General features: G+C 42.8%; 1 protein-coding gene across 2 annotated transcripts; it reads right to left on the bottom strand.

The window, feature by feature from the left end:
• Positions 1–288: 288 nt before the first annotated feature.
• On the bottom strand, positions 289–2,987 carry zic3 (zic family member 3 heterotaxy 1 (odd-paired homolog, Drosophila)). Of its 2 annotated transcripts, none has more exons than XM_041943978.1 (3): positions 1,997–2,987; positions 1,078–1,250; positions 289–471 (listed from the first exon to the last, which is right to left on the bottom strand). In XM_041943978.1, exons 1-3 carry the CDS (start codon positions 2,985–2,987, stop codon positions 289–291), a joined length of 1,347 nt encoding a protein of 448 aa, XP_041799912.1. The 2 variants fall into 2 exon arrangements, with proteins under 2 accessions (XP_041799912.1, XP_041799911.1); XM_041943977.1 differs by having other exon boundaries at positions 1,087–1,250.
• Positions 2,988–10,862: the final 7,875 nt, after the last annotated feature.

Raw genomic sequence — 10,862 nt, 5'->3', positions numbered from 1 at the left:
TTTTATCTGATTTTCCTCAAAACTTGCGGAATAAAAGTCAAATTTCGTGATCCTGAGAACGGACGTGGCCTGCTTGGTGCTGGCGTTTGCTCTCATCTCCTGCTGTTGTTGTCGTCCAAATCCCGTTTGTGTGTGTCTGACTGTGTGTGTGTGAGAGAGAGAGACTGTGTGTGTGTGAGACTGTGTGTGTGTGTGTGTGAAGTGAACAGGAATAGTTTTTAAGGTTTTTATCCTCATTGATCCTCAACCCCGTGGTCCACATTTGAGAGAGGGTTTGTTCTTCTGACTTCAAACGTACCATTCATTAAAGTTAGGAGCCAGTCCTTCGCTGTGGCCAGACGTGTTTTGTACGGCTAACGGCGGTGTTTTTGTCGGGTCTTCAGTGCTGGCTGAGACCAGCACGGGCGGTGTGGACGACTCGTATCCAGAGCTTGCTGCTGGAGACGATTCAGATCCTTGAGACTCATGTACCTGCAGAAAAAAACAACAACATGAGCGATGAGCGAGACTGACGTGTAATATTCATTTATGCCCTAACGGCGCATTTAAAGTGTCTTGGTTGGAAGGGAGTTGGACTTAAATGCGGATTAACTCCGTGTTTTATGAGGAACTAAAACAGTAAACACAGCGAACTTGAAACAGACTCGGCAACTTCTACACTGCAAAAAATATCCACGCCAATGCGCCATTGATGTGTCCTAAAATGTAGTTTTTCCTCAGAGTAAAATTCTGATGAAGAGAGACGATTTAAAGGCGTTTCTCTAAAACAATGGGCTTTTTAAAAACAGGACAGGGCAGTTGTGAATCGAGTAAAGCATGACAGACAAGTTAAATATTCACTTCATTTTGCTTATTGAATTAAGCGTTTAAGTGTCACAAATAGACAAAATGGCATCTTAAATGTTTTTTTTTTGCAGTGTGACAGTGATATAACATCTTAAGAAAAACACGAAGTTGTGTGGCCTGTCTGTGGCAGAGGAAGAGGAGGTGGGGGGTGGAGTGTGTGTGTGTGTGTGTATGTGTGTGCGTGCGTGCGTGAGCGTGCGTGCGCTAATGTGTTTAAGGAGTAATGAAGACATTAATTACCTTCATGTGTTTCCTGAGAGAGCTGGGGTGTGTGTATGACTTGTCGCACACTTTGCAGATGTATGGCTTGTCTGATGTGTGCACATGCATGTGCTTTTTCCTGTCGCTGCTGTTGGCGAAGCGTCTGTCACAGCCATCAAATTCACACTTAAACGGCTTCTCACCTGCAGGATTAAACACACACACACACACACACACCGTGAATTGCCCGCACAAACAAACTCCTATTGTAACACCACCTGTAAACCCGAAGATCGGAGATGCAAATTGTCTGTAACAGAGTAACCTACATTTTCGGGGCGACATGGATACAGCTCTACTACTACACAGAGCTCTGTCAGGCTTTATTTATTCAAGAGGCCTTCATGCTACTACCGGCCTGCCCTGTGCGTCTGCTCCTATGTAGTAAACACTGAATCAACAGGGCATTTCTGCACCAAGCCATAGATGAACAAGGGCGATAATATAAACACAGCCAGTTTGAAACTGTAGCCTGTATGTGACGCCCATGAGGCGTAAGAGACCTTAAACAGCCTTTCACATGCAGCTATTGCACCTAAACTTTGATAAGTGAGTGAACTCTCCGTTTGTGTGTCACACACAACTTCTTGGCATAATAGCTGCAGGGATGGCTGGAGGTTAAGACAGAGTTGCTGTACAGAACCGCATTTTCTGCGTTATCGAGCCAACGCCAATTGATGGGTGCATTTAGAAATAATCCTGCGCTAACAACGATTTGGGAACACGATAAACGAGGCCCCGAGTTCTCAGACGGTTGTTGTAAACAACAAAAACACTCTTTCCTTAAAGCACTCTGAAACAATGCCGAAGACGCCGTGTCTGTGCAGGATAGCCTCGCTTGTTTAATAGTGTTTTACGCACGCCGTGCCACGGTGCTGTCGGTGCCTACCTGTATGTGTTCTTTTGTGGATTTTCAAATTTTCCGATCTGGCGAATATTTTCCCACATCCGGGGAACGGGCATGGGAACGGTTTCTCGCCCGTGTGCACACGGATGTGGTTGACGAGTTTGTACTTGGCCTTAAAAGATTTCCCTTCTCTCGGGCAGTCCTCCCAGTAGCAGATGTGGTTGCTCTGCTCGGGCCCGCCGACGTGCTCCATGGACACATGAGTGACCATCTCGTGCATGGTGCTGAAAGTCCTGTCGCAAGTCTTTTTGGGTCTGTTCATCTGGTTCTCGTCTATCCATTTGCAGGATAATTCTTGTTTAATCGGTTGCCTCATGTATCTGAAGAAGGCCCCTGGACCGTGGTGTGTCGGCACATTCATCCCCATGTTCATGTTGATAGGATGGCTGTAGTTGTGGAGCTGAGCCCCGTAGGGGTCCGTCCGAGGGCTGGCGACCGGACGATACGGATCAGGTCTTCCGAAAATGTCCCCGCGTAAGCCAAGATGCATTTGGCTGTTGACTACATGTCCGCTCGGTGAAGTGTGGCTCACCCCCTGGTCGTGAAGTCCTGGAAACAACAGATGTCCGGGGTTATCGGGGATCCCGGGCGGCCCGTGGAGGCTCCCCGCCGAAGCTGCAAAGATCCCATGCTGGGCGCTCGGCGCTGTGGACTCTCCAACACCCCGGTTCCGGAAGAGAAAGTCCCGTGTTGAATTGAACGCTCCTCCGCCGTACGAGCCCACCTGCCCGCCGTGAGAGTGTCCCAGGGCAGCCGCATATCCAGTGGCTTGCGGGGTGAAAGCTGATGTCTGGCTGGAGGCGATGTCGTGAGCCACCGGGCTGATTTTGAAGGCTGCGGAGTGGGAGGAATCGCTGAAAGGATTCAGTCCCAGACTCGCGTCTCTGTTCCCGATTTCGTGATGCCGTGGTGTCCCGAAACCCCCCACTCCTAACGATGCAAATTGCGGACCGCTATCAAGAAGCATAGTCATGAGCTTGAGGAAAACTTAGGAGACAGGAAGAAAACCGAAAATAAAATTAAGATCCAGTTTAGCGGAGCGCGCAAGCTGCAGACACCGCGCCGAGATTTACCACGTTTTGCGAAAGAATCCTAAAATAGAAAAATCACACCAAGCCAAAACGGGGAAAAATCCTATGCGCAAAGAGTTGGGAGGAAAAAAACTCCCGTTGACTGCGATCCGTGAGAAAGAGGATCAAACTTCCCCCCCTTTCCAGGCGGATGATGTCCTTGGACTGATAAAGTCAATCACTCACTCCCAGAACATAAATGAACTCGGGAGGCAGTGCTACGACAACCAATCAGCGCTCAGCTACCCATCTGACACGTGACTGCGAAGGAGGGTGTTAATTGGCTAGATTTCTGGTGATTGGCACAGTTTGGTATTGAAGATGGCAGGTCGTCTCAATTGGTTTCATTTGATTGGCTCTTACAGGCATTATTTTGCAGGTATAACCGAGCGCCCTGGCGCAGATCCTGTTATGCGTTATGTGTAGCGCACGTTTCACGCCTTACGTGATTTGCACTCCTCAAAAAACTCCCCAACAGCTTTATAATAAACAGAAATAAATATAATCGATGCAGGCTATTATACCTACTGCTGGTTTTAGCAGCCAGATTCCATTCAAAGTTTTAGTGGACCGCGTGTGTTGTTTTACAGAAACTGTGTTAACGAAGTTATTCTGAGACGTAAAACCTATTTGGTTTGTCATATTTGGTGGTTAAAGAAACTTTTCAATACATTTCATTTTGAAGCCAAGTTTGTATATTTGAAAAAAAACAAACAAACAGAAAGTATTGTCATCTATATCTGTCTGTCTATCTCGTTGACTTATCTGTGTTATTTTTCTCTCTATATGACCAGTTTTGCTCTTATTAACCGAAAACTTGAATGTTCTTGGCACAGCTCCAAAATGTGCCTTTCTTGAAGCCGCTTGAAAGGGGAGGGGGGAGTATTTTTTTTTTTTTTTGAAAAAGCTCTATAGGGTGTAAGACGGAGGAATAAAAGACAGAAAGAAAGATGGCAGTAATTGTAATATCCTGAGATTTTTTTTTCGCTCAGCCAAAAAATTCGTGCCATTGAGCAACTTTCACAGGGCTGCCGCTGACTCGCTGCAGGACACATAAAATCTGATCAAGTTCAGAGACGCGCTGAGTGCTTCAAGCGGCGCTTTTTAACTCCAAGCCTTTCACATCCTTTCCCCCTCAATCTGTCCCAGGAAGGAGCTCACATTCTTTATTTTAGGGGATCTGGACCAAAAAAAAAAAAAAGAGAAAAAATGTTCAAATCAGTCCCTCATTCTGCTTTCGCCCTCATCCTACCGCATTCACTCCAGAACATTTCCTCGAGAAAGAGTTATAGATTGAAAAGGTGAGTTTTCTAACTTATCCGTCGTCTTTCTGTGTCAGTAAGAGGGCGCATGAGGTGGGCCTGTGTGCTGTGGAAGTGTGTAAATCTGCACTTTATTACATTTAGCCTGTGGAGGTTGCATGGGATTTACTTTTCTTGCAGTGAACGTAGCCTGCTCAGCTCTTCGGCCTGTTACTCATATGGTAATTTAATTGTTGGAAGGACGTGCAAACCTCTGCGTGTGTGTTTTTATGGCCGTCGTGCACATTAGTACAACACTTGCGCTTTTTGTACATAACCTCAGCAACTGATCTCGAAGCAAAACGACGAATGAGATTCACTTCATCTGTTTTTCCTCCGTAAGCTGCTCTCTCTCTCTCCCCATCTCTCTCAATCTCCCCTCCCTCTCTCCCTCTCCCTCTCTCTCTCTCTCTCTCTCACAGTTTACTCCCCCCTTCTCTCTCTCTCTCTCTCTCTCTCACACACACACACACACACTCTCACACAGCACGGGCGTGCACGAACGCACACACTGTGTACCACAAGCAAACACACACACACACACACACACACACACACACACACACACACACACACACACAGTTGACAGAGTTTGCCTTTGCAGTTTTGCAGTATGAGATTTATGGCGACCTTTGTGAACTTTCACAAGTGACAAGCAGCCCGTTAAGTTTTCCTGTATTCCCTCCATATTTTATTGGCTTGTTGAAACGCGAAGGCTCCATACGCCACTTAAGGTTATGTGCCGTGTATTTGCAGCCGTATTATCACGATGAAATAATTAGGTAACATGCTTTAGATGAGTCACAAATGTTTGTGAGCGACAGAACAGCAGCGTAGGCACTGAGCTCTCGCTGGGGGAAAGTGGAGCTGTCATCAGCTCAGGCCTAATGTAAAGCAACTGTTGCTTGAGAGCTAGATTTAAAGCTGCTGCAGGTCCCTTCTGCTGTGCTGGGGTTTAATTCAATATTTTATTATTTATTTTAATTCTGCAAACGTGGAATTTGACGAGTGGGGGCTTCAAGCACGTTTTTTTCTATTTGTATGTTTTCCCCCAGCATCAAGACAGACAAAGAGGGTCAGGACTGCAACAATTTTAGCTGATATTGTGTTAAATTAATTTTTTTCTAGTTTTTTTAACGTGCGTCTTCTTGTCTGAAAGGAGACCGCCATGGCGCATTAGTAATATATTTTTTACTGGACAATAAAAAATGGAGAAACTTTAAAAGAAGGGGGAAGGCAGCTTTATAGACCTCTCATAGAGCAGCACTTTTGTTCACCGTTTGTCCCACTCACACCAGCCATTTTCCCCCAAAATACTTTACACCGCCGCACGAGCCTGCCGCTCTCCGCTCTCTGACATTTTCACTTTTTTTTTTTTTTAGTTGCATATTTAATTTAATTCAGGTAAATTTTGCACGGTTATATTCTCTACTTTTGCAATCACATAATATTGTATATTTATTTTATCTTTATCAGAGATCTTAATTGTAATTGCATAAAAAGATTAGATGAATATGCATCATGGCCTGTGTTTAAATATCCACACAGTTGAAACATCTTTAATAATGCTTTAAATGCACTGTAGGCGTAATGCAACGTGCTAAATTATAGCGGGATATTCTGCAGGACTATGTATAATTTGATGATTTAGTTATCTCTGCTGGGATTACCTCATTGGGCGTTGGGATAGCCCATTGGTTATAACATAATCTTCCTCTAACTGAGCATGCGCGTTACCTTAAAATATCACAATATTGTAGTGTGCATACCTCTGTGACAGTAAGCCCATGCTGTTGGAAAAGAGCAGAACATAACCATCAGCCTAAATGGTAAACAACTCACATTTATACATTTATTGTAACTAGAGGTGTTGCAGTCAGTAGCTGTAGATGTTATTTCAGTGCATAATTTGATAAATGACCTAGATGCATGATAATTGTCTACTTATATAAACAATTTGGCCTATAGAAGCTCAGTCTTCTGGATTTTTTCTTGCAGCTCAGTGGAGTAATTTTTTTTCAGTCCACATTGTCTGGCCTGTAGCCTACACTATGCTTGGCTGGCTCAGGCCGCTGGTGCTATAGACAAGTTTGTGGATTTGAAGTTAACTCAATAGTGACCAGACAAAAGTGAAATCTTCAGCTTCCGAAAACAATGGCGGAACCATTGCCCAGTTTTAGCTCCATTTATCAAATACCACTGTATATGAATGTGTTTCCCATATTTATATTTTAAACAGGCTCCAAACGGTCAGTGTGTCCCAGTGGCACAGATCTGGTTAAATGGACATTGTGCTGAATGATCTTGCAGGTTTTTGCTGCGGTCGAATGTGACACATCCCAACTCTCAAACTGCGCCTGTGCCTCCATTTAATAAGAAAATGGACCGTTGTGATCTGTGTGCTGCATTGGATGCATTCTCCACAACACTTTTCTTAGTTCTCTTACGTTCTGCGGGTCCCACAACAGCACGAATTCTCAGGTTCGAGTCTGCATTCACACCACAATCCAGATTTCATAAATTCTCAGGCTAAAATAAGATGCCATTTTGGTTCATGTGTGTTTTAGCGAGAGTGCTAATAATGCATCTAACAATCGTATTTTCTGAATGCTTCTGAATTTTCAAGCAAATGTAGCCTGTATCGAATGCTGGTTTAGATTTCTGTGCAAGTGCAGCAGCCTGATAATGAGAAAGATTTTTGCCACAGATGACAAATGACAATTATATTGTTATTTGGAATTTCACAATATAATACTTGACTGTGCTGCATCGCTACCGGGCGTGTTTCTGTGCTGTGTATGGGTTTGTTTTATGTTTGTTTGTGTTTTATGTTTGGAGAAACACAGTCTCAGAAGTGTTTTGTCATCCTGTATTTGCTTCTTGATAATCACCACAAGTTTATGCTTCCACACAATACCATGCAACAATAACTGCACAGATCGTCATCTATATTTCATAGATTATATGGTCAGTTGGATCTTGAGTGACTGCTGCAGTACTTGGTGTTTGCCTTCATATGGCTGATGGAGAGGACTAATTGACTTCTTGCTGTGATTTACTGGAGCATCTGTCTGCAAATGGACTCATCCCAAACCTGTTAATTCATCTAAATTTCATAAAGTCATGGCAAGACTGTGTACTGCCATCTCCCATCAATTATAATATCTCAGCACACTCCACACTAATGCATGCAGTTGTTTAAACGTGTACACACACACACACACACACACACACACACACACAGAGTTTGTAACACATTATATGTAACTTTGTGTCTGTCTATCAAACACAGATTTGGATACTTGATTAAATATTTTTCCGCTTTCTTCTCTCTTTTTTTAAATTTTTTATTATTTTTTGCAGCGTCTTGTGTTACGTTGACATTAATCGCCAAGTGTAGTACCTGGTGATTCTTATGCACACTGGAATATAGTGTATTAAGGATAAACATGTATATTTATGTGTGTATATGTGTAGCGACTTCATGTGAATACTTTCCCCAAAGGTTGTTAGGGTTCAGGGTTAAGTAGGTGGGTTAGGTGCATATTTTGAAAGAATTCTGCTCATCACCATCCACCGTTAAATACATGAAATTTGCTGAATTTTCAGTCCAGGTTACAGCATGGCGTTGTAGTGTAGCTCTGGTCTTCTAACTGGCATTTGTATTGCGTTTACTTTCATCTCTGCATATCGTCTTTGTCCTTCTTTTGGTCCACATTCACTGTACTGGGAGTGATTTGGACCTTATGGATGTAAAAGTATTCCCTGACGCAACATGTTTTGATTGCTGGGAGTGATATTTTGTATGCAGTCACTCGGATTTTGCCTGGGCTGTCAAGCAACCCACATAAATGGCCCGACTCATAGAGCTGAAGGGTTCTGCTGAAGAGATTGCAGATGTCAAAATGCTGAAAAATTTGTTTGAATTTAAACATTTAAAAGTTGTGTATACATTCAGGTGTAGCTTCCAAATTTAAATTGTCACATTATCGCCATATTTTATCAGATTTAACAAGCAATACTGGAGAGATGTAATGCAACAGAGTCCTCAGATAAGTAATAAATAACAGAAATACATATTTGCATGTTGTGGCCATTACTCTTTTATTATTCCACATGAATCCTATAGAATTACAATCGTGCTTAACTTATTTTGCTCATTTTAAACACACAAATTTGCTAATTAATACTTACACTCATTTAGTTGATTATGTTGTTATTACTAGACTTACATCCTGCATTGCAGAGAAAAGAATAGACATGTAATTTATGGAAAACTGCTTATTAGGCTAAAGTCTAATTAAGTTTTGAGCACACTGAGGGCCATTTGAACATTTAAGCAAATTTAGATGTTCTGAGCACTGAAATAATCTTAGTCCTTCATTCAAAATATTACAGCATAGTCTGCAGTTATCAGACAGGCCTATGGCGCACGCTTCACTCTCTGTGACTGTGTTATTGAGAAGGTGAGCCTGAACAGCCTCATAGAATCGGTGTATCGTGTTAAATCATTAAAAGTGCAGTTATTCTACACGGTCCTCTTTCTTGTTTTGCCTTCCTGCTGCAAATGAGGACCTGGAATCATTTGTGGCGCAGGTCCGTCAGTCCTTTATGCTTTCTGAATGACAGATTGGGAACTTTCGGTTTATATGCCTTCAACCCTCAGTCATTTTCGGAAATGCATCGGGTTAAAGGTTGACAAACATGAGCGTCCATTACAATCATGACGGAATTAGGCCAGTTCGGGGCCTGTCTGCTATTTTGCGGCATTTAATGTCAAGTGGGCCCCTTGCTTTGTCTCTGCAGGTGACGTCAGCATAACAATGTGGAAAAAGGATTTTTTTTCTTTTTTTTTTATTGAGAGTATAAAGTTGAAAATTCAGACAAGCTCCAGCCTTTGGAAATAAGGAGGATTTTCACCTTAAACCTATAAGCTGCAGTCCGGAGCCCATACGCCACGCCGTGTAGATTTAAATAAAAGCAACAGATAAAAGAATTTGGCCAAACTGGTGCAGGTAGAAGAAAGTGCGCTGATAGACTCAGATCCTCGTCAAAGTGCAGGAATATGTGTTGCACGACAGGAGAGAGCAGAGCTCGAAGCTGCTGTCCTCACAGCACCCCAAAGTAAGAAAGTTTATCTGAGTTTCCCAGGAACAGTGGAGCCTATTCCGCTGCTGTTTGTCGCGTTTTATAATTTACATTTTACGTAACCAATTTTTACGTGTGCGCCATAGCCTGCATGACGCACGGTGCGCGCTCTTGGTGATTATTAATTTATTTTATCCTAATGAGGAAGGGTGTATCTATAGAAATGGCTGACATGGGCTCAACTTCAAATAGTACACCGTGTTCTGCAGTCTTCTCCAGTGACACTGTTGGGAAATGTCTGTGTGAAATAAGTTTTCCAGTCAGATTATGATGTAAGATTATGATATGTTGGTGGTCCGGAGCGTCACGTAGGCCAGAACTACTTGTTGCTTTATCAAAGTTAGATTTTTCTGTGCACATGAGGCCAACAAGTAATTCTGTGCCCTTACAAAAAATGTATGCACTTTAAAATTAAATGTAGCGCAAAGATACTTTTACCTCAATGAGAGCTCTGTGACTTGTTTATTGCATTTAAAACACTGCTTTAAACTGTGTGGTCATACAGGCTCATGATGCACACACGCATTCTTAACATTTTAAACAAATTGAAATAACCTGTTTAATTGTTCGAATCAGTTTGCTGTAACTTTCACTGTTTTCTTATGTGGCACTCCACTCAAAACGCTTGACAGTAATTGGCCTGGACGCGCAATGGCCAGTCTCTCTATTATTCTTGCAGGGCAGGAATGGGACATTTGCTTTGGCAAGATTTCCAGCGAAATAAAAGACGGTAGATGGGCTGTGATTGTCTTGTGTTCTGCTCATGTCTGCATTTAATCACTTGGCTTTTATCAGGTGATTAGTATTGCACATTAACCTTTCCATTTTTTCATACGTGGAGATTTAGAGAAAGGGGTCTTATGAGAAGGCGCCTGAAGTTAAAGAGGCAGCAATATTTGCGAGTATCGCGGCACATTTCAAAGCATTTTCTCTGCGATATTTGAAAACGGAGTCGTGCAGTGAACGCCTGCGTGTCCCTTTTAAAACAAACCCAGCGCCTGTCAATCACAGCGCATTCCAACCAATCCCAAAGCTCCCTTTTTAAAAGCAGGTTTGCCTGCTGTGCTTTTATATTGCACCATGGCCTGTTTCGAAGCATTTTTACTACCACGGTTATTGCCACAAATCAAGAGGGCAAAGTGAACGGCATGGGACTCACACCAACTTTAACGAAATTGAGTCTGGTTCCTACTTCTGCGAAGTTCACGGCCAAGAATTTCACATACAGATGATATACAAACAAGGAAAATGGAAACTGAATTTCTAGGTGTATCCTGAGTGCTGCATTGGTTTGGTTTTGCAAACTCATAGCCAAACTCACAACAAAAC

This window comes from Chelmon rostratus, chromosome 9, assembly GCF_017976325.1.
Source record: "Chelmon rostratus isolate fCheRos1 chromosome 9, fCheRos1.pri, whole genome shotgun sequence".
NCBI lineage: Eukaryota > Metazoa > Chordata > Actinopteri > Chaetodontiformes > Chaetodontidae > Chelmon > Chelmon rostratus.
The sequence above is the reverse complement of the archived record's forward strand: the minus strand, read 5'-3'. Positions and strand labels throughout refer to the sequence as shown.